The sequence below is a fragment of the Megachile rotundata genome, chromosome 4, assembly GCF_050947335.1.
Source record: "Megachile rotundata isolate GNS110a chromosome 4, iyMegRotu1, whole genome shotgun sequence".
Classification (NCBI taxonomy): domain Eukaryota; kingdom Metazoa; phylum Arthropoda; class Insecta; order Hymenoptera; family Megachilidae; genus Megachile; species Megachile rotundata.
This window is the reverse complement of record NC_134986.1, coordinates 1,321,261-1,341,378: the sequence shown is the minus strand read 5'-3', so window position 1 is coordinate 1,341,378 and position 20,118 is coordinate 1,321,261. Positions and strand designations below refer to the sequence as shown.

General features: G+C 32.0%; 1 protein-coding gene across 2 annotated transcripts; it reads right to left on the bottom strand.

Moving 5' to 3' along the window:
• Positions 1-214: 214 nt before the first annotated feature.
• On the bottom strand, positions 215-19,976 carry LOC143264267 (uncharacterized). 2 transcript variants are annotated; one of them, XM_076530671.1, is made up of 5 exons: positions 19,836-19,976; positions 13,169-13,503; positions 7,034-9,062; positions 5,245-5,446; positions 215-2,929 (listed from the first exon to the last, which is right to left on the bottom strand). In XM_076530671.1, the coding sequence occupies exons 2-4, from the start codon at positions 13,480-13,482 to the stop codon at positions 5,345-5,347; spliced, it is 2,445 nt and encodes an 814-aa protein (XP_076386786.1). In that variant the 5' UTR covers positions 13,483-13,503; positions 19,836-19,976; the 3' UTR covers positions 215-2,929; positions 5,245-5,344. The 2 variants fall into 2 exon arrangements, with proteins under 2 accessions (XP_076386786.1, XP_076386787.1); XM_076530672.1 differs by lacking the exons at positions 215-2,929; positions 5,245-5,446 and adding an exon at positions 6,429-6,801.
• Positions 19,977-20,118: the final 142 nt, after the last annotated feature.

Here is a 20,118-nt window from a genome sequence, read left to right as displayed (position 1 = left end):
AAAGGACAAAAAGACGACAAAATAAACGATAGAGATCCTAAAGTTCTAGATCAGATAATGTTAATAATAATTGTTAATCAGAATGATATGTACTAATATTTGTGTACAATGCATCTTAACAAATTGTTGACTGGATATTTTCATAATTGAATTAAAAAGAAGAATTAAACCAAAATAAATTTCGATAGCTTTATTCTCATGTATTTTATTTGTACAAACTTTAATATCGGCAAATAATATCTAACGTAATAAACAATATTATAATAACAGCGTACATAATTTGATATTTTAATAAGCATGTTAATAACGTACAATGAAGTGTTAAGTACAACTTTCCAGGATATCTTTAAACATTTACAATTTATCAATAACATTTCCATACATCAGTTGATATGAATTTTCTTTGCTCATTTGATCTCATTAATACGTAATATAAGTTTGGTTGTGACATTTTGAGTCACCTATATATGACAGTGTAATGTTTTTGGTCAAAATCAGTTGTGAATGTTGTCAAAGTAAGAAATGCAAGACATACTTCATGCGATTTTATTAAATTATCGGCAAACATGAGTATGTTCTACAATGACAAGCGGGTGTAGATATAAGTATATGAGGTATGACCCAAAAGTAACGAGACTCGTTGTGTATCTTGAAAAAACAATGGAATTGGCAGCAATTGTTTTTGTGGCATCATCCCACATACTTCCTCTATCCATGTTGCAAATTTCGATTGAATCGGTCATACCATTTGGAAGTATTGCGTTATTTAGTGAACACGTGCAACTGCATTCTGCCGGAAAAATGTCTAACGTAAAAACCAAACAGTGAATAAACATCAAGTTTCTTCTAAAATTTGTTGAAATCTGTTGTAACATGTGATGAGACATGGATTTTTACCTATGACTCACAAAGTAAGCGCCAGTCGATGCAGTGGAAATCTTCAGGATCCCCAAAACCCAAAAAAGCAAGCATGTCAAAATCAAAATTCGACATTAATGGAATTGTAATGATTGAGTGGTTTCCCAGTGGTCAGACTGTTAACTAACACTGTTACATTGAAATACTAAAAAGACTTCGTGAAAAAATTAGGAAAAAAAGGCCACAGTTGTGAAGCGATGGATGGCTGTTGCTCCGGGACAAAGCACCCGCTCACACGGCACTGTCTGTCAAGCAGTTTCTGACCAGCAAAATTATTACTGTGATAGGGAATCCTCCTTATTCACCTAATTTGGCTCCATACGACTTTTTTTTATTTCCTAAAGTTAAATTTTGCTTAATGGGAACCCATTTCACCTCAGTTGAAGAGGTTCAATCGGAAACGGTGAATCTTCTGGAGGGACTTTCAAAAACCTCATTCCGGAACTGTTACCAGCAATGGCATCACCGAATGCAAAAGTGTGTGAATGCTGAAGGGGACTACTTTGAAGGTGATAATGTCACGGAGAACTAATTCTGCAGGTACAATGATTTATTGGACTAGTCTCGTTACTTTTGGGTCACACCTCGTATGTTAAGTACTGTTACTGGTTGGACGAAGCTCTTGACTCCAATTTATATTCGGTAAGTGCTGGTTATCAATTATATGTATAAATTTAGAATTAAAAAAGGCGGAGTGTTAAAATATTAAATACTTGTGTTTTCTTGTATAATATAATGTTCGACTTATGTTTCAAGTGTTCAATTTTCGCTTTTAATTACATGTATTATCGATAAGAGATCAGACGTTATAACAAAATATGCAATATATTATATTGTAACATTACAATAAAAATATTTGTGTTACTCCATTAGTTAAAGTTATAAAATATGCAACTTTGTATTTATGTATAATAATTTAGGTACCTACTGTAAACCGGATATAAGGGTTGGTTTGGACAGAATTTTGTATCCGGTCGCTGTAAAGATGTCAGCTACGTATTCTATGTTACCACGGACAAACGTTCAACAACATTTGCACCAACATCTTGAAAATATGTAACCTCCGCCAAAGGGATATGATGTTCGTATTTAGCATGTCACAAATATGCATGTGAAACGTAAATAAAACGACGTATATCACGTATATCATTCGAACGAGGTAAGATCTTATCGAAATTCAATATCCTGTGTTAATGAAATGCCTAGCAGGTATTTGGAAAAATTTCTAACGGATTTTTTTCTGATTTTAAACATTTCTGTATTTCGTTAGTATTAAGAGTTTTTTAAAAACATTCTAACTAATGATGTCAAAATACATCAACACATAAACGTTCCATTTATTCAACAATAATCACAAAGTATGTCTAAAAATTTCAACAATAGTAATACTCTAAATAAGGTGCGTGAAAATTGGACATATTTAAGAGAGAACGTTTACATAACCTATTATTGTAAAGGGAGGGACAGAGAAATTGGGCGGAAATGTAGGAGACAAAAGGAAGAGCATTGGTAAAGGAAGGGAAGGTAATTTCCAGTGAATCAAGAACAGCCAGTTTACGGAAGTAAAGAGAGATTTCTTTTGATCGGTGCTGTCCACTGGCAACGTCAGTTTTTCTAACAGACCTTAGAAGGACTCCTCGTTTGACAGGGAAACGGTTGGCCCGTTGTCAGACTACTGATACAGACAGTCTTCTTCCTTTTCGATACAAGGAACGAGGAAAAGGTCCAGTGTGTCCCCGTCTGTTGGTCGTTTATGCATTTCCGCTCGGCTGGGTATCGAGCACGCTCGTTTCTGCTTCCATCAAAGGAAACCACAGTACAGAAACGGTCAGTCTCGTCTAATGATGTGGTCGAACTTCTGTTGGACCAGGCGAGAATTGACGTATCTTCACACATTTTGTGATTGTTGTTGGATCCCCGAGTATTTTGCTCGCCTTTGCTTCACGTTCTTTTGCACAATCGCAGTTTTGCCTTTTTATCGCTCCTTTATATTGTTCATCGTCCTCAGTACCTTAGAGAAAAAACTTGTTCTGTAATTAATTACTCTTCAAACACAATGAAATTTTCTACAATTTATTGTATTGTAATTCGATTATAAGTGCAACATTTATTGGACACATCTCTGCGATTTCATATTATTAGCGGTAACAGTTTAAGTTGCTGATTTCATTGGACATCTCTATAAAACTCAAATAAATAATGCGCGTTATATGGTATACTCTTCAATTAAAATGTGTGCACTATTTAGGAAGAGGAAGCGATTCTATGTTCATTTCCTACTTATGTTCGAAACCTTTCGATGATCGGTCAGCGCGCGTTCTATTGCGATATATTACCATTCATTTTTTTTGTCTTTTACTATAATTATAATCTATTATACTGTTTTTTACTGTTTTTATTCGTTTCTTCTTCGTTTCAACTTAACAATAGCTATTTAGGATTGCTGATCATATTAAAATACTTTGATAGATGTGCTTACAAGTGATCGTTACAAACCAAATTGTAACGATCACATATAATAGCCTCATAAATAAATAAATATGCCACATAAAGTGGCATATATTTGTGACCTTGTAAAAATATAAACGGATAAGATCTGGGTAAAAAACGGTCAGCAAAGTATATGAGAAAGCAAGACAGAAATCAGTTGTATTTGAAGGTGGGTTTAAGGGGATATTCTAATAATATCGGTAAACAGAAATTGTTAAAAACGATAAAGAACAATCTGCATGCCAGGCAACTAATTTTACGGCAGGTAAATAGTCATGTGACTAATAATTTCCATTTTTTTTCATAGACATCTGCTTTCAATTCTTTTTTTTCTTGCATTTTTGAAAACGCTATCTATGCATCGAGGCATGATTTAAAAGAACAAGTTCCTAAAATCTGTCATTACTGACAATGAGTGGTAAACTTTAAACGTGTTCATATTGAAATGATATTTTTTAATCGGAAACAGTATTATTAGAACATACTGAGAGCATTGACTAAACATTTTACACACACACACACACACACACATTAAGCTATTATTTGGAATAAAAACTTCATGAAGTCGAAAGTTTACGATAAAATTTTATAATTTTGATATTATTAATGTAAAAAAAAATTTCACTCGAGATTTATTAGAATAAATTATTCATGAAATAACAGTATATACACAATTTTGTTAATATAAAACAAATGCAATACGTAACAATTTAAAATATGACTTGATTTTACGGTTTTAAGATGATTTTGATTTTTTAGTAGAAAAAAGATAGTAGAATTGTTCAATATCCCAATGTGTATTGGACCAAAGGCTGACCCATTTATCTTTTAAACATTTTATACTACAAATTGTAGTTAATTTTAGAGAGTACATGATGTATATAAAAATCTGCAACTTAAACAACGCGGTATGGTATTGTTTTTCAATATTGTCAAACCACATATAGTAATACGAGTGTATTAAAAAATTGTGTAAAATTGAGGTGTGCAATTGTTTTTCATACGTATTATCTTGTCGAGCTTTCATTTACAGACTGTTATTTCTTTCATAACCTAGAATTAAGAATCTACACAGTTTTTAGAAAGATTCAGGAACGACTTCTTTATATACATCAATTTAATAGCTAATGCTTTCCTGCGCAAGACTTTAGAAGCTCACAGTTGTTTTACAATTAAGCAAAGCATGTGTTTTATTTTACTCGCTGAAATATTTTCATTATTTCTGCCAATACAAAACAAATTTATTCAGTTTGGAACAGCAAATACTGTTTTTTATCGTTTTTGTTTATAAGAATATTTCTTCGAGTTTTCAAAATCATCGTCGTTGTTAAATTGTGATTACATTTTTTTTTCTTTATTATCGTAGCAAAAAAAAGATTTCAAGTATGTATGATGCATACATCGACCTTCAAACAAATCTTTAAATTATCTAATATATAATCACATTAACTAATAGAGAGATACTAAATTGTCACCTTAAACATTTTACATAAAATAAACATTGAAAATAGAAATAACAAAATATTCAATAAATCGTTTTTCTACAAATTGTCATGAGTTGTTTATATTGGGCCGTTTGAAAATCAGTATGTCAGGTCTGAAATTTATTTTTGTTACCGTCGCAACATGAAAAGAAAAATATATCATCGCTGTTAAAAAAATGGCGATGATTTATCGAAGATTACCTTACAAGAAATTATAAACTTTTTCGTTGTAAACAAATAAGTTTCTTCTGATACATTTTGTAAAAATATTGATGATGTTGGAGGGAACAGAAAAGAAGAACTATTCCACATAAAAAGTTTTCTCAATGCAAATAAGATAAATTGAATGTACTTGTTTATTCCTAGCCGTGTATGCACCTAGTCAACCAATGTTTAGCGTCTTCTTTGTGTATCTTAAAGATCCTTCAGATTATTCTCTACTTCTCGGCAAATTACAAATGGTCAATTTCTGAATCAGAAAAGGAATATAAGGGAGGCGAAGGGCTGCTTGAAATCCATTCATCATCGTTTGACCACAAAGATGGTTGTCTTACCTGTTGTGTACATGAAAAAAAGATTAATTTTTCTATAATATATAAAATAAAACTTTTTCGATACATAATCCTTGCAATTTCGTTATCATTTTTTTTACATGGATTAACTCTTTGATTTATTGTTATACAGAAAGATATAATATTCAAACAAACAATTATTATATATTTCATATAAAAAAAATGTGAAATATCTGCTAAATTGTTAATTTTTATGCATCTTAATATTTTTATACATAAACTGATCTGAATTTACATGTATTAACAATTGCAATTGTACTATTTAATGAAAACGATGCATTTGCTTTTTGCATATTCATATTTTCTATTCAGTCTTAAATGAAACTTTTTGGGTTTTTAGTGTGATCCAAAGCAAGAACTTAATGCTAATTTGTGATAAATCACTTTTTATCATCATAAAAACTAACCCAAAAATAAAATGCACACTTTCATTCACACAAGTATAACTCTCAATGCTAATTAATTTAAAAGTACAACTCCTTGACTATTAGATTAAAATTAAAATAAATAACGAAATTGAAATGCATATAATTTCGTAGTGTGTGAACTTGAAATGATAATCAAGGAGCGTTTGGTTGAATGGTGTGAAAATTAACAAAAATCAACGTGTGTTAAGGTGCGTACTAATGAAAGCATTATTGCGTGAGTTATTCTTCCATTTATCAGAAAATTTACGTGCGACACGGTGCATATGTAATTTATTTGCAAAACTAAAAATTTGCAGTAGACTGAAATTATGCAGTGAGGAAATTAAACTTCTCACTTAATAAATAAACACGAAAAGTTTGAACAATTGTGATCTGTTAAACGCGAATTTCGTTTTTCAAGGAATAAAAGGGTCTATGGTTGGAAAATAGTAGTAAACAACTTGAAAGTGGATACAGTTATGACAAAATAAAAATAATCATTTTACTAGAATTGTTTCGTAGAAAGCAAAGAGTAAAATATGTATTAATATACAGAAGGGTATTTATTTGATAACGATATGCAGTATACAATGTACTACAGCTGTTACGTTTATTTTTTCAATGGCATTTCGCTATTTATTGATTTACAGCGAACAGCAGTACAGTTTTATACATACGAAAAGGGACATGTGACAACAAGACAAGTTTATTTATACGAACATTCGAGTGAATACATAGCTTGAGTGTACAAAATAGTGAGGTCAGTACACACCTTGCAGAAATAATCAATGTACTAATACAAATTTAGATCAAACTAAATAAAGTAGGAGTGTTAAAATATTGTTTGAAGAGTTATACAGAATACAGGCTGCTCAGATGATGCAGACGGAGAAAATGCATCCCAACAAAACTTCTCATTCGACCAGATAACTGTAATAAATAAATGAGTTTTTGTGTAATAAATATAAAAACCCATAAAGTTTCATTGAAATCGTTGAATAGAAAAATTATTCCTTTGTTAGATTTTATAAGTTTTACTGTTCGTCTCTGTGATAAACTGCGTTAGCTTATGTTTAACTCCAATTGTAAGTAAATATTTAATTAAAACTAAATTTTCATTTAAATTTCAATTTTACGAAACATTAATAATCTCTAGACATACTTGTCGTCTGCTCTTCCACCGTTTTCTCTCTTGTCTGTATCTCGCTGGATCTTCCAGACGCTTCAATTTGATTCTCGCCCTTCTTTCAGTGAGGATCAGCTTTTCCGTGAACTTTTCCACGGCGATGTCGACCCTTCGATTAAGAGATTCGTCTGAATAACTACTGTCCGTGTTGAAATCATAAGTCGATAACAAATCCAATTCTCTAGTTTCACTCTCTTCTTCCTGTCCATTTTCCTGCGAATATCTCCCCCTTAAAAGATCATCCGATGCGATTCGCAACTGGTCGTGCGAACAATCGGCAAAAATTCCGGAATCTAATGATCGTGTGATTTGCTTTGACGGACTTTTCAATTTTGGCGTAGAGTTTCTTTGATAACGGCACACTGCACAAGAATTCATCAAGGTCCGATCAAATAATTCACTAGTGTCCTGAAACGTTTGTCTCTCCTCGTTCAAGATGTCATCTGATAAGCAATTGTCGGCCAGCAATTTGCGGGTATCCATCGTGTAACTTCGAAACATGGAGTCGAATGAACTGTTTTGCAAGTTGTGCATTTCCGACAGGGAAATATTACTAGCGGTGCAATACTCGGTCGAAGAACTCGGACTACACTCTTGTTCTCGAAAAGAAGTGTGATAACTGCTTTGAGACTGGCTTATATCCAAATTTGAAAAATGTATTGATGAAGCACATGTTAAATTCGTACGAAATGATTGTTTTCTCTTTACCGTATCATTTACATTTTGACAAAATTGTTTTAATTTTCGGTGTTTTAGCGATGTTGCCATTAACACAAAACTCGCTTTTGAACTATCATGCGAGACACTTTGATTCTGTTTAGTGTTTGGAGAGGACTGACCGCTCTCAAAGATTTCGTTCGAATCTTCAGCATTTGGAAAAAAGTCGTTGTCAAAATTACAATCGGTAATTGAAAAATAATCATCCAAGTCCTTTTCTAACCTCTTTTTAACATTTCCAAGGATCATCATCTCGGAAGTTTTATCTTCGACGATAAAATTCTGAGGTTCCCATGATATATTAGTGATTTCTGGTGAAGTGACATTCGACTGAATAATTTCTCCCCCGCCACCAAAATGTTTTTCATTGAACAGACTCTGTGAATTGTTACAGAATTCACGTGAATTTGTGTCGTAGATTTTACTGGCTGAATGTGTTTTGGATTCATAACTTTCATGCTTATCCCTAAAAACAACTAAAGATTTACTCTTAATTCTACTGTAACGTTGTCGATAAGATATCAATAAATTATTGTTTTCATAATTTTCTTTGTTATTTTTGAATAAAGTTTGTTTCTTTAATCCAATATTTTGTTTTGTTTCAATTTCAACATCTTTGAACATTTCTTTTGCATCGGCAGGTTTGCAAGTGTTTTCTAAACAACAAACATGCTCTTTTATATTTGTGGATATATTTTGATGGATTTTGCTATTGTTTTTCGTTGAAATCCTTCTATGCTTTTGCTTCTGAGTAGCTATTTCTAAACATTTTATATTGGTCTTGCTGCTTTTATTGAAGTCTGGATAATTGGTCCTAAAGATGATTTTAATATCCTTGGAAAAGACATTTTCTTTGCACCTTTTTTCAATTTTCTTCTTAGTTTTTCTATAACATAATTTTCTTCTGTCTGAAGTTTGAACAGAGACATTTTTCTTTAATTTAATTCGGTTGTCGTTAGGGCTATAATTAAAACGTCGTGATTCACTTATTTCGATTGTTGCGAGATGTTCCTGAGAGTGAGATCTCGTTTCATTATTTTGCTGATTTAAATAATATTCTGTTGTGTCTGAAAGATTTTCGAACGGAAATTCGATTTCAGATGAATTGTAGCAAGACTGCTGTTCATCTTCGGAATGTATCAGTATAGAATCGGCTGAGTTTGACACGAAACTATTATTTCTAGCTTTCCCCGAATATTTTGTAATCATCGAAGTGAAGGAAGAGGAAAAGAAGGTATTTCCTTGGTAGCAGTTGGGTATCCATAAAGTGCGTAAGAAACTTTGGTACCTGAAACAAATGTGTCCTTATAAATTATGATTCTAAATTTGTTACATAGAACATAGTGTTATATCTCAATGTTTAGTTTAACACAGGTGTAGATGAGTTAAAGTTAGGTGGGTTAGTTCCCAAGAAGTTACATGTTTTCGGCACTTATATTAGTTTTTGGATTCGCACGAAGCCTATCAGTTTATTATGTCTGTGCTCACTTTTCTATGTTCCCTCACTGTGGCCAAACGGCCTGTCCGATCTGAGAAATTTTTACACTTTGGCCGTAGGCTAACCGTAAGTGGTTAAATTTTTTAAAAGGTTGAGAGAAACGCATATCTTATATAGAAAACATAAAGGAACAATGTTCTCTATAAAATAATATGCAAAAGTATAAATCCGGTTTACCTTAAGTCAACCGGTTCATTCCTTTTGCAATAAACAGTCCAAAGACCAGTATCTATTTCAAGCGCAGCCTACTTATATTTTTTTGTCGAATTATAAATATGTCGCGATCAAAATCATTTTAGTTTATGCGACAATACATAAATTCGATAATCCATGTCACTTTTACTACCGAATTTTTTATTGTGAACCAACGTCGACTAAAGTTAATAAATCGTCCGTAATTCAAATTCATTGAATATTAATTTTATGTACACCTACTAGAGGAGTCCAAAGCAAGTAGGAAAACAAATGCGTTCGAATAATAAAATTTTGTAACGATAAAACAATTGCTTTTCCTATACGAAATATCAAATATTCCAATCCAAGTGATACAAATAGACGATTAAACACTACATAATATTTTATGCCTCCCATATTTTTATTTCTGTTTTTGTATGTTTATATTTCTATTTATATTAAATACATCGCTGGCGAAGTACAATATTTAAATTATTATGTTTTAATAACTTTAAACTTTTCTAGAAAGTATTAACACTCGATGTGTAACCGTCATTGACTCTGAATTTAGGCGTTAACTACGCTTTTGAGGTGAGAGAGCAGTTTTGATCTAACTGAGTGAGCCGTATTTGACTTTATACATACGAGGTATGACACAGAAAAAACGAGATTACGTGTGTAGTATGAAAAAACAATGGAGTTGGCAGAAATTGTTTCAGTGGCATCATCCCACACACATCCTCTATCCATACTGCCAATTTCGATTTAATCCGTCATTTGGGAGTATTACATTATTGGATAAACACGTGCAATTACATTTTGCCGGAAAAATGTCTAATGTAAAAACCGAACAGCCAATAAACATCAAGTTTCTTGTAAAATTTGTTAAAATCTGTTATAACATGTGATGAGACATGGATTTTTACCTATGACTCAGAAAATAAGCGCAAGTCGATGCAGTGGAAGTCTCCAGAATTTCCAAAACCCAAAACAGCACGCATGTCAAAAATTACATTGAAGTACTAAAAAGACTTCGTGAAAAAATTAGGGAAAGTTGTGGAGCGATGGATGGCTGTTGCACCAGGACAATTCACCTGCTCACACGGCACTGTCTGTTAAACAGTTTCTGACCAGCAAAAATATTACTGTGATGAGGCATCCTCCTTATTCACCTGATTTGGCTCCATGCGACTTTTTTTTTATTTCCTAAAGTTAAATTTTGCTTAAAGGGAATGCATTTCACCTCAGTTGAAGAGATTCAGGCAGAAACGGAGAATCTCCCGAAGGGACTTCCAAAAACCTCGTTCCAGAATTGTTACCAGCAACGGCAGTGCCGAATGCAGAAGTGTGTGAAGGCTGAAGGGGTCTACTTTGAAGGTGATAATGTTGCGGAGAACTGATTTTGAAGATACAATGATTTATTGGACTAATCTCGTTTTTTTTTTTGTGTCACACCTCGTATGTACATATAGTGATATATGAGTCTATGTAGACTTCCCAACAAAAAGGCTTTATTAAATTAATTAGAGAACGATTTAGAATTACAGTTAACAGTCATATATATGGAAATATGAAAAATAAATATAAATATCAGAGAATTAGCGAATGATATTGAGTTATACAGTTATAAAGCGAGATAGGTAGAGACGACACTTAACAATTATACCACGTAATAATTAATAATTTTAAAAAAAAGTTACGTTTGAATATTAGCGATGTTCAATTGGCAAATATTGTAGAAAGAAACAGTATCTTGGTAGTAACGATATGTTATACTTATTGTTAGTAAATGAGAATCACTATTATACGTATTGGCTAACTAATTAACTTACAGTTAATTATTGTTCTGTACTGATTGAGAATTTTCTACCACATTTTTGTATTAGTTGCATACTTGCTGCTGCTCACTTTCTTAATAATTTCATGTTTTGTTTCAATTGATAATATCATGCATTTCCGTACAAACGACATTATTAATGTAATTCTATAAACACTTTAAATGTATATCCAATACTGAAATATTGTTTTGATAATTAGCTCTGATATTGCCGATAGAAGGAAATGTGTTAGTGCAAGCATAATATGGACTCTATGTAGATAAAATATTATTTTTTTCTACTGCATTCAATCGTATATGTATTTCATGAGTCTTCCGAATCAAATGTTTCAAAATCGTGAGTGTCAGATGAAAAAGTCATTATGAGTGTTAGGTTTTATACCCAGCATTTCATGCATCTTTTCACGTAGAATCACTTATTATTATTTCATACTGAGTTATCAATAATAAAACGTTAACACAATTTTTAAATGAAATAATTAAATTCGTTTTAGACTTTTTATCTTTCGGAAGGGTACTGTACGATATAATATTAAAAGAATTTAAACTTGAATTTCATAAGTAACTTTTACGGGTTTTCATCGAGCCAGCAGTGTAAAATAACGCTATAACAGTCATGGCATGTAGTTTTCAATACAGTCCCGATAAGTCATCCAAAGACAGTCCATATCAAGGGTCTTATTGTGTTTGATTCGTCTTGATTCTTTTTGTCTCAGCTTGGTAACAGTTCAATACCAATTAGGTTTTTGTGTTCGAATTGAAAGAGTTGAAGGATAAGAGCAGCTACATTTTATATGTAGTCTCTGAGTTTCTTGTTTGACACAATGCAGAACACTATAGCAGGCGAGAATCTATTATGCAACATTGGTTTCACTTACCTCGAAAAGAAACTTGCCGAAATATTCGCATACATGTCTCGTGAAGAGTATACTGTTAGTCTTTTGCACTCAAAAAATAACTCACACTCACCGTTCACTTGAATAAAATAAGTTGAAATAATTCGTAATTAAATCTATAGCGTTACGCATATGATGTACACAACATAATAACACAGGCAAAGTGGTATCAATAATAAAAAAATAATAATATCAAGAAAATTTGTGAAACGTTTTAAAAAGAAAGTTTTAGAGTCGTTACTCGTCAATCAGAAAAATATTTTTGAGTGCAAAGCGTTAGCATAAAAATTGGAATAATTTCGAATGCTGATTTAAAATCCAAATCTATCATCCGACTTATACTAAAAATAAGTTCCTTAGAAAACCGTATAAATAGAAATCGTTTAAATCAAAATTATCGTCAATTAAAGCAGTAAATATAGACCAAACTGAATCGTGTCTGGTCTCGTTTTAACCAGATAGATGTCAAAATTTTAGTGAAAGTTTCATAACAAAAGAATCAAAAATATAAAAGTTCTATCCTTGTATTGATATTGTCAAAATATTCACTATTACCACTTTTTTTCTTTAAATCCGTTATTGTGTAAAAGTAAAATCAGGCAAATAAAGTACCGTATAAATCTGGAGATAGGTATACAATAAAATTCCATTTATCTGAATTAGTCAGATCACATAACTGAACGTTCGGATAATAGCAGTTCGCCAACTTCCCTTTCCATACCTCGTTAATCGTTCATATAATAGAATTCACAGTTTCATTTTTAAAAAAATAACCAATAGTAAGTGAAATTAGTTTCACTTATTCAATTTAGAGTATTTTTGAAATTTTATTGAACAGTAAAATTATTCGTCTATCCTTAATAGTTAAATATTAATGTAACCAAACTAGAAAAGATTTATTGTTTACAAATAAGATATTATTCAAAAAAATTAATACTACTAATGCTGATATTATTAAAATGCTATAATTTCATAATTTTTAAAAATACCTTTGAAACATGTTGAAATATTGCTTCAAATAATTCTTGATATCAGCAATTTTCCAAAATCGTTGATCATTTTCTTCTGTATCTTCACAGTTCATTCGTAAACCAATAGTAGTAATTTTCGGTGTTTTTGGAATGAAATTCGTGGAAATGTTCTTAACTGGACAATCTTTAGAATAGTATTTTTTACGATTCTGGTTGTGGAAGAGCTTAATTAAAAACCATGAACACCAACTCTCACGATCGTTTGTGCGAGGAATGAAACGTTCTGCTGTTTGGAAATCACTCTTCAATTGATCGGTGTAGAAGAACGCCATTTCAAATGTGTTCTGTCATTGCTATTATAAAATTTGATAATTTCAATGTTTTTTAAATATCGTTTAACCCTTTGATAGCAGCGTTATTCGGCAAATAACTCTATTAGCTACGTTATTAAAAATTTTTTACTTATCAAATTAAAAATACTCCTATTAACTATTTGAAACTATGCATAATAAACACAACAAAATTTTACAGGTATTTCGTAAGATTTATTAAGGATAAAAGTATTGCCTAATCAAATTTTCAACTACTTTATTGTACCAATCAATGTATTAATAGAAGTTTAACTCTACAGTAATAAAGGAAGAGAGAAGAACAATTAAAATAAAGTATAAATAACCTACAAAGAAAACAAGGTCAAAAGGAAAATAAAATAAAAAGAAAATTAAAAACAGTGAATAATTTAGTAAAACTTTTAAATTTAAAAAATACTAAATATAATATTTTCTGATCTGTTTTATATCGATTACATTTTTATTATTATTAGTGTGAGATATTCTTTCCTTCTTATACCGCAGATGAAAGATCAATATAACCCAATTACTGAAATAAAATATGTACAATTCATTCAATTGCAAAAGAAATTGTATATTTGTAAGATGCATTTGTAAAAATCATATAAGAAATAATTGTTCTTTATCCTTTTTATTAAATAATTTTGAATGTGAAAAGTATTTACTAGTAAATGAAATGAATGTTTTGGCTCTTGAGGGTTCTCATCAGGGTTTTTATCTTGAATTTTAATACTTCAGCAGTCAAAAATTCATTAAATAGTGCAGAACGTAATTGTAATTAATATGAATTATTATATTTTGCTTGCACAATATTGTAAGTGTGTTTAGTAATGAAATTGTATATTATATTACATGAGTTATTTTAATCAAACTCAAGTTCTGTACATGATTTCAAATATACCAGTTAACTGCTTTCCTCACTTCCAACTTATATAAGAAAATAATAAATTGATATAGTATAGATTTTCGTTATTAAATAAACTAATATTGGTTCACTTATAATGTATAATAATTAATATAAATAATATTTATAATCTCTTCTTGATTATTTTACGAGTTTTTCTGGCAAACAAAACATTCGAATTTAAAACATTCTGATCAGGACCTTTATCGAAGATCGAATTTTTATTGATATTGAGTAGCAAATACTTTTACATTTAAAATGAGTTAATAGTATGGGCAATGAAAAAATATTCTTACATCTTACAATGTCATCAAACTAAAGAAATCACAATATTTTAATCAAATCTGCTGATATTCGCTCGCAAACCGTCGAAGAGACAAGACGTGTAGTGAGCCCCGAATATGAACAAAGTGTACAGAGATCCAGATTACTTGTGAGAACTGTGATTGGTGTATAAGTGTCAGTGCGCGAACCGTGGGTGTCGCTTGCATAATAAAACAACCACTCATAACCACAGTGTTCAACACTAGCGATGTCTCAAGCCAGTGGAGGACCAGCCTTCTCACCCATATATACTATTACCACTGCCGATGTCATAACAACAACTACGACCTCAACATCTTATCGAAATAGACAGTATACACAACAAGCTATACCTATTATGTCGACACGAGCCACACATACCAACTTACCTCATTTAGATACGACCACTTTCGAAACTCTCAATACAAATAGAACACGCAAACGGATAATTCCAGGAGATCCGTCAATACTAGCTGATATAATACAAACCAATATGGACACTACAGATTCAAATATTCCATGGCAACAGACACAAACACGAAAATGCAAAAGAAATTGGGAAACGATGCAAAATAGTACACCTGCTGCAAAGAAACAAGCTCTCGATTCCAATACTCATAATTCACAAAATTCTAATAGATTTACAGTATTAAGTCATATCGACCCCGAAATAACTCAAATAAATAATAATAACAAAAAAAGAATACAAAAACCGCCCCCAGTATTCATGGATGACATTACCAATTATCCTCTTATGATAGAAAGTATAAAAACAATCTTATCCGATGAAGAATTCGTTTGCAAAACAATCTCAGCAAATTCTGTCAAAATAAATACAAATACTCCGGAAGCCTATAGAAAAATAATCCACTTTCTGAAACTAAATGAAGTTGCATTTCACACATACCAACCAAAAGAAGAAAGAGCTTACAGAGTAGTCATTAGAAACTTGCATCACACTGTATCAACAGCAGATATAAAACAAGAATTAGAAAAGAAAGGATTTAAAATTCGAAATGTTACCAATATTCGTAGCTGGAAAACAAAAGAACCACTACCGTTATTTTTCGTGGACCAAGAACCAAACGACAACAATAAAGAAATTTATAATCTGAAACACCTTCTCAACACTGTAATAGATGTAGAACCACCACGTAAAAAGAAAGAGCTACCACAATGCTTTCGATGCCAAAAATATGGTCACACAAAATCTTATTGCACAAATCCCTTTTACTGTGTAAAGTGTGCAGAAAACCATCCCACTAATACCTGCATCAAACCAAGGGACATCCCACCAAAATGCGCTTTATGTGATGGTTCACATCCTGCAAATTATAAGGGATGCAGTGTATACAAAGACTTACAAAAAGCTAGAAATAAGACACAGGACAGAGCAACAACATCTCAATACGAAAAAATAAGGGAAAATCTGAGCTATGCTCAAGTGACAAAAAGTAATACGCAGAAAGCCGACGACAATAACAACAATAATAACACTGAATCAATGCTTAATCAATTCATACAAAAATTTGAAGTCCTTTTAAATCAACTCATGAATCAAAATAATATCCTCATAAACCTATTAACATCTCTCATCAAAAATAAAATCTCATAAAACAATGGACAGTGATCTCAGAATTTGTTTGTGGAATTCCAACGGTCTACTGCAACGAAAACTGGAAATAGAATCCTTTCTCAACACACAAAAAATAGACATATTATTAATTTCAGAAACCCACTTTACAGAGAAAAACTATCTAAACATTTTCAGATACAAAACGTACCATACTCCACATCCGAGTGGTACTGCCCGCGGAGGTACGGCAATAATCATAAATGAGAGAATTTCGCACTACGAATTTGACAAATACGAAAAAGATTATCTTCAGCCTAGCAGTATCAAAATAAAGGACGCTTGTGGTACAATAGCCCTGGCCGCTGTGTACTGTCCACCAAGACACCAAGTAACAAAAGAACAATTTGATAACTACTTCAACACTTTAGGAGAACGATTCATAGCAGGAGGGGACTTTAATGCGAAACACCCACAGTGGGGTTCAAGGCTTATAAATCCAAAAGGTAGAGAACTGCAAAAAACAATGTTGTCTAAAGGATACAATCATGTCAGTACAGGCAAACCAACCTATTGGCCATCTGACCCAGCAAAAATCCCAGATCTTTTAGATTTCTATATAATAAAAGGTATTTCAATAAACTATCTCAATATCTATCCAAACTTCGATCTCTCATCAGATCACTCGCCAGTTATATTAACATTAAGTTCAAAAATAGTAGAAAAAGAAAAGCGCCCTTCTTTATACAATACAAAAACTGACTGGAATTCTGTAAGAACGTACATTGATAAAAATGTAGACTTGAAAATTCGACTAAAAACAGAGGAAGACATAGATGAAGCGGTACAGTCATTAACAAAAATAATTCAAACAGCCGCATATCGATTCACGCCGCAGATAAAAACAGGTAAGAATACAATAAACTATCCACTATTCATACGGGAAAAAATTGCTGAAAAACGAAGCGTCAGGAAAAGATGGCAAAACTATAGACACCCAGATGACAAGAAAAAACTAAATAAGCTATCTAAAGAACTGAAAAAACTGCTTAGCAAAGTGAAAAATGATAAATTGCAAGAATATATACAAGGTCTGTCCCCGTACCCACAAGACGACTATTCACTGTGGAAAATTACAAAAAAACTTAAAAGGCCAGAAAAATACATCCCCCCCATTCGCAAAGAAAATAATACGTGGGCCAGGGAGGACTATGATATAGCCGAAACGTTTGCTAAACATCTTTCTGAAGTCTTCAAACCCAATGAAAACATGTCTCCTATCATAAGTACGCATGCGAACAACAAAAATAATGAAGACTGTACCTCTTCGGAACATCAGAACACTCCATCGCAACCCAGCAATCCCATCAAACATTTCAGTCCCAAAGAAATAGCGAGAGAAATAAAGGTGCTCAATAATAAAAAAGCACCAGGGTATGATTTAATAACTGCGGGATTACTAAAAGAACTTCCAAAAAAAGCAATAGTTGCAATAACACAAATATTCAACGCAATTATCAGACTAACATATTTTCCAATACAATGGAAATTTGCCGAAATTATTCTCATTCAAAAACCCGATAAACCCCCATCCGACGTAACCTCCTATAGACCAATCTCCTTGCTGCCTATCTTGTCAAAATTGTTTGAGAAACTACTCCTGAAACCAATAGAACCTATAATGAAAGAAAGAAACTTAATACCTCAACACCAATTTGGGTTCCGTAAGCAACATTCTACAATTGAACAAATACACCGTATAGTAAACGAAATTGAAACTAGTTTTGAGGAACACCGAGTTTGCTCTGCTGCCTTCATAGATATAAGCCAAGCTTTCGACAAGGTCTGGCATACAGGACTACTACATAAAATCAAACAGAACCTCCCTCACAACTATTACACCTTCTTCAAATCATACTTAAGTGAAAGATACTTTCACGTAAACCAAAATGGCAGTCTTTCCAAAATATACCCAATTTTAGCTGGAGTTCCACAAGGAAGTGTGTTAGGGCCCACACTATATCAGATTTTTACAGCGGACCTCCCATGTACCGAAAATGTAATAATAGCTACGTACGCCGATGACACAGCAATTTTAGCGTCGCATAAAACCTCATCAAAAGCAGCAAAACTGCTGCAGGAATCTCTGAACAAAATAGCAGAATGGGCTCAAAAATGGAAAATCAAAATAAATGTAAAAAAGTCTAGTCACATCACTTTTACAACAAAACATGTCGAAGACACGGAAATCAAAATTAATGAGGAGAGTCTTGTTACAAGGGACAGTGTAAAATATCTCGACATGCATCTGGACAAAAGGCTTACGTGGAAAAATCACATCAAAATGAAAAGAAAACAATTAGACATAAAAATGAAAAAACTGTATTGGATACTAGGCTATAAATCACCTCTCTCTTTACAAAATAAATTGCTGCTATACAAAGTGGCGATCATTCCAATATGGACTTACGGCATCCAGCTTTGGGGCTGTGCAAAAGAAAGTAATTTAAATATTATACAGAGATTCCACAACAAGGCTTTAAGAACAATTACAGCCGCCCCATGGTATGTCAGCGGGGAGACTCTTCATAAAGATCTAGGAATAAAATACGTAAAAGAACAAATTAAAAAATACGCAACAGCACACAACAACAAACTTGGAACTCATCCTAGCAAACTGGCTAAAAACTTAAAAAGCACACCCAAAATCAGAAGGCTGAAGAGGACGAAACCACATGACCTACTCGACAGACAATGAAGAATAGGGAATAGTAACACTACCGAGTGTTATTCACACGCATGCGATATACTAATTATCAAATTTGCTGGTTGGCTCACTAGAGCCAGTTGTAAATCTAATGTAAAAAAAAAAAAAAAAAATCTGCTGATATTAATGTATATATACGTGAAAATATATTTGAACTTTATGCATTATACAGCTTTTAGAATAGGCTATAATAACGTTTTAATGATGGGCCACTATGATGGATCAGCATCTATTTGTCAAATGAATTTTATACCATCCATTTGTTCAGAATTGACATTTAACTATGCAAAATAATGTAGAACATAAATATTTATTACAAATTTTTTTTAAAAGATATTAGCAAACATATATACGCAAGATTTAACGTTTAAAACACAAGGATTTAATACGAGAAATAACGTTTAAAAACAATAAACAAATCAAATTAATTGAAACATTCATGCTGTTGATATTAAAATATAAAAAATTTAATATTATTAAGCTCTGTTACAATTTTGTTGTCCACTTTAAATCAAATAATATTGATAAATTAATTGTACTACCGAGAGTATTAATAAATTTTGCATTAAGTTAAATAAAAATTTATTGAATACAATGAAAAATCAATTTATTATTAAACCTTAATCTCTTAAATTAAATGTATATTTTTTTTTATAATTGATAGAAATTGAATTTAACCTTAAATGTTAAACACTTTCTAAGGTCTTTTTATGTTTACGTCAACTACGGATCGATAAATTTGAATGTTTCGACCATAGTAATTTAATTGATGTTGAGAAAGCACTTACAGTGAATTAAACACATTCCTGTTTTATTGTTTGAGTAAGGTCGGAGGTTAGTTCATGGATAAATGATATCACATTTTGCCCGTTATCAAATTTCCAACTACATAACTGAACGTAACCCATCGTGACAAATGAATTTATATAGATTGTTTTAGAGATGCAGCTACGTGAAATTGTATATAAATGACGCAGGACTTGCTTCTCGTATTTCCGGTTAAATCTGGCACATGTAAACAACACAATATGAAACAACAATATATCAAGCGTATATGTTTTAATACAACAG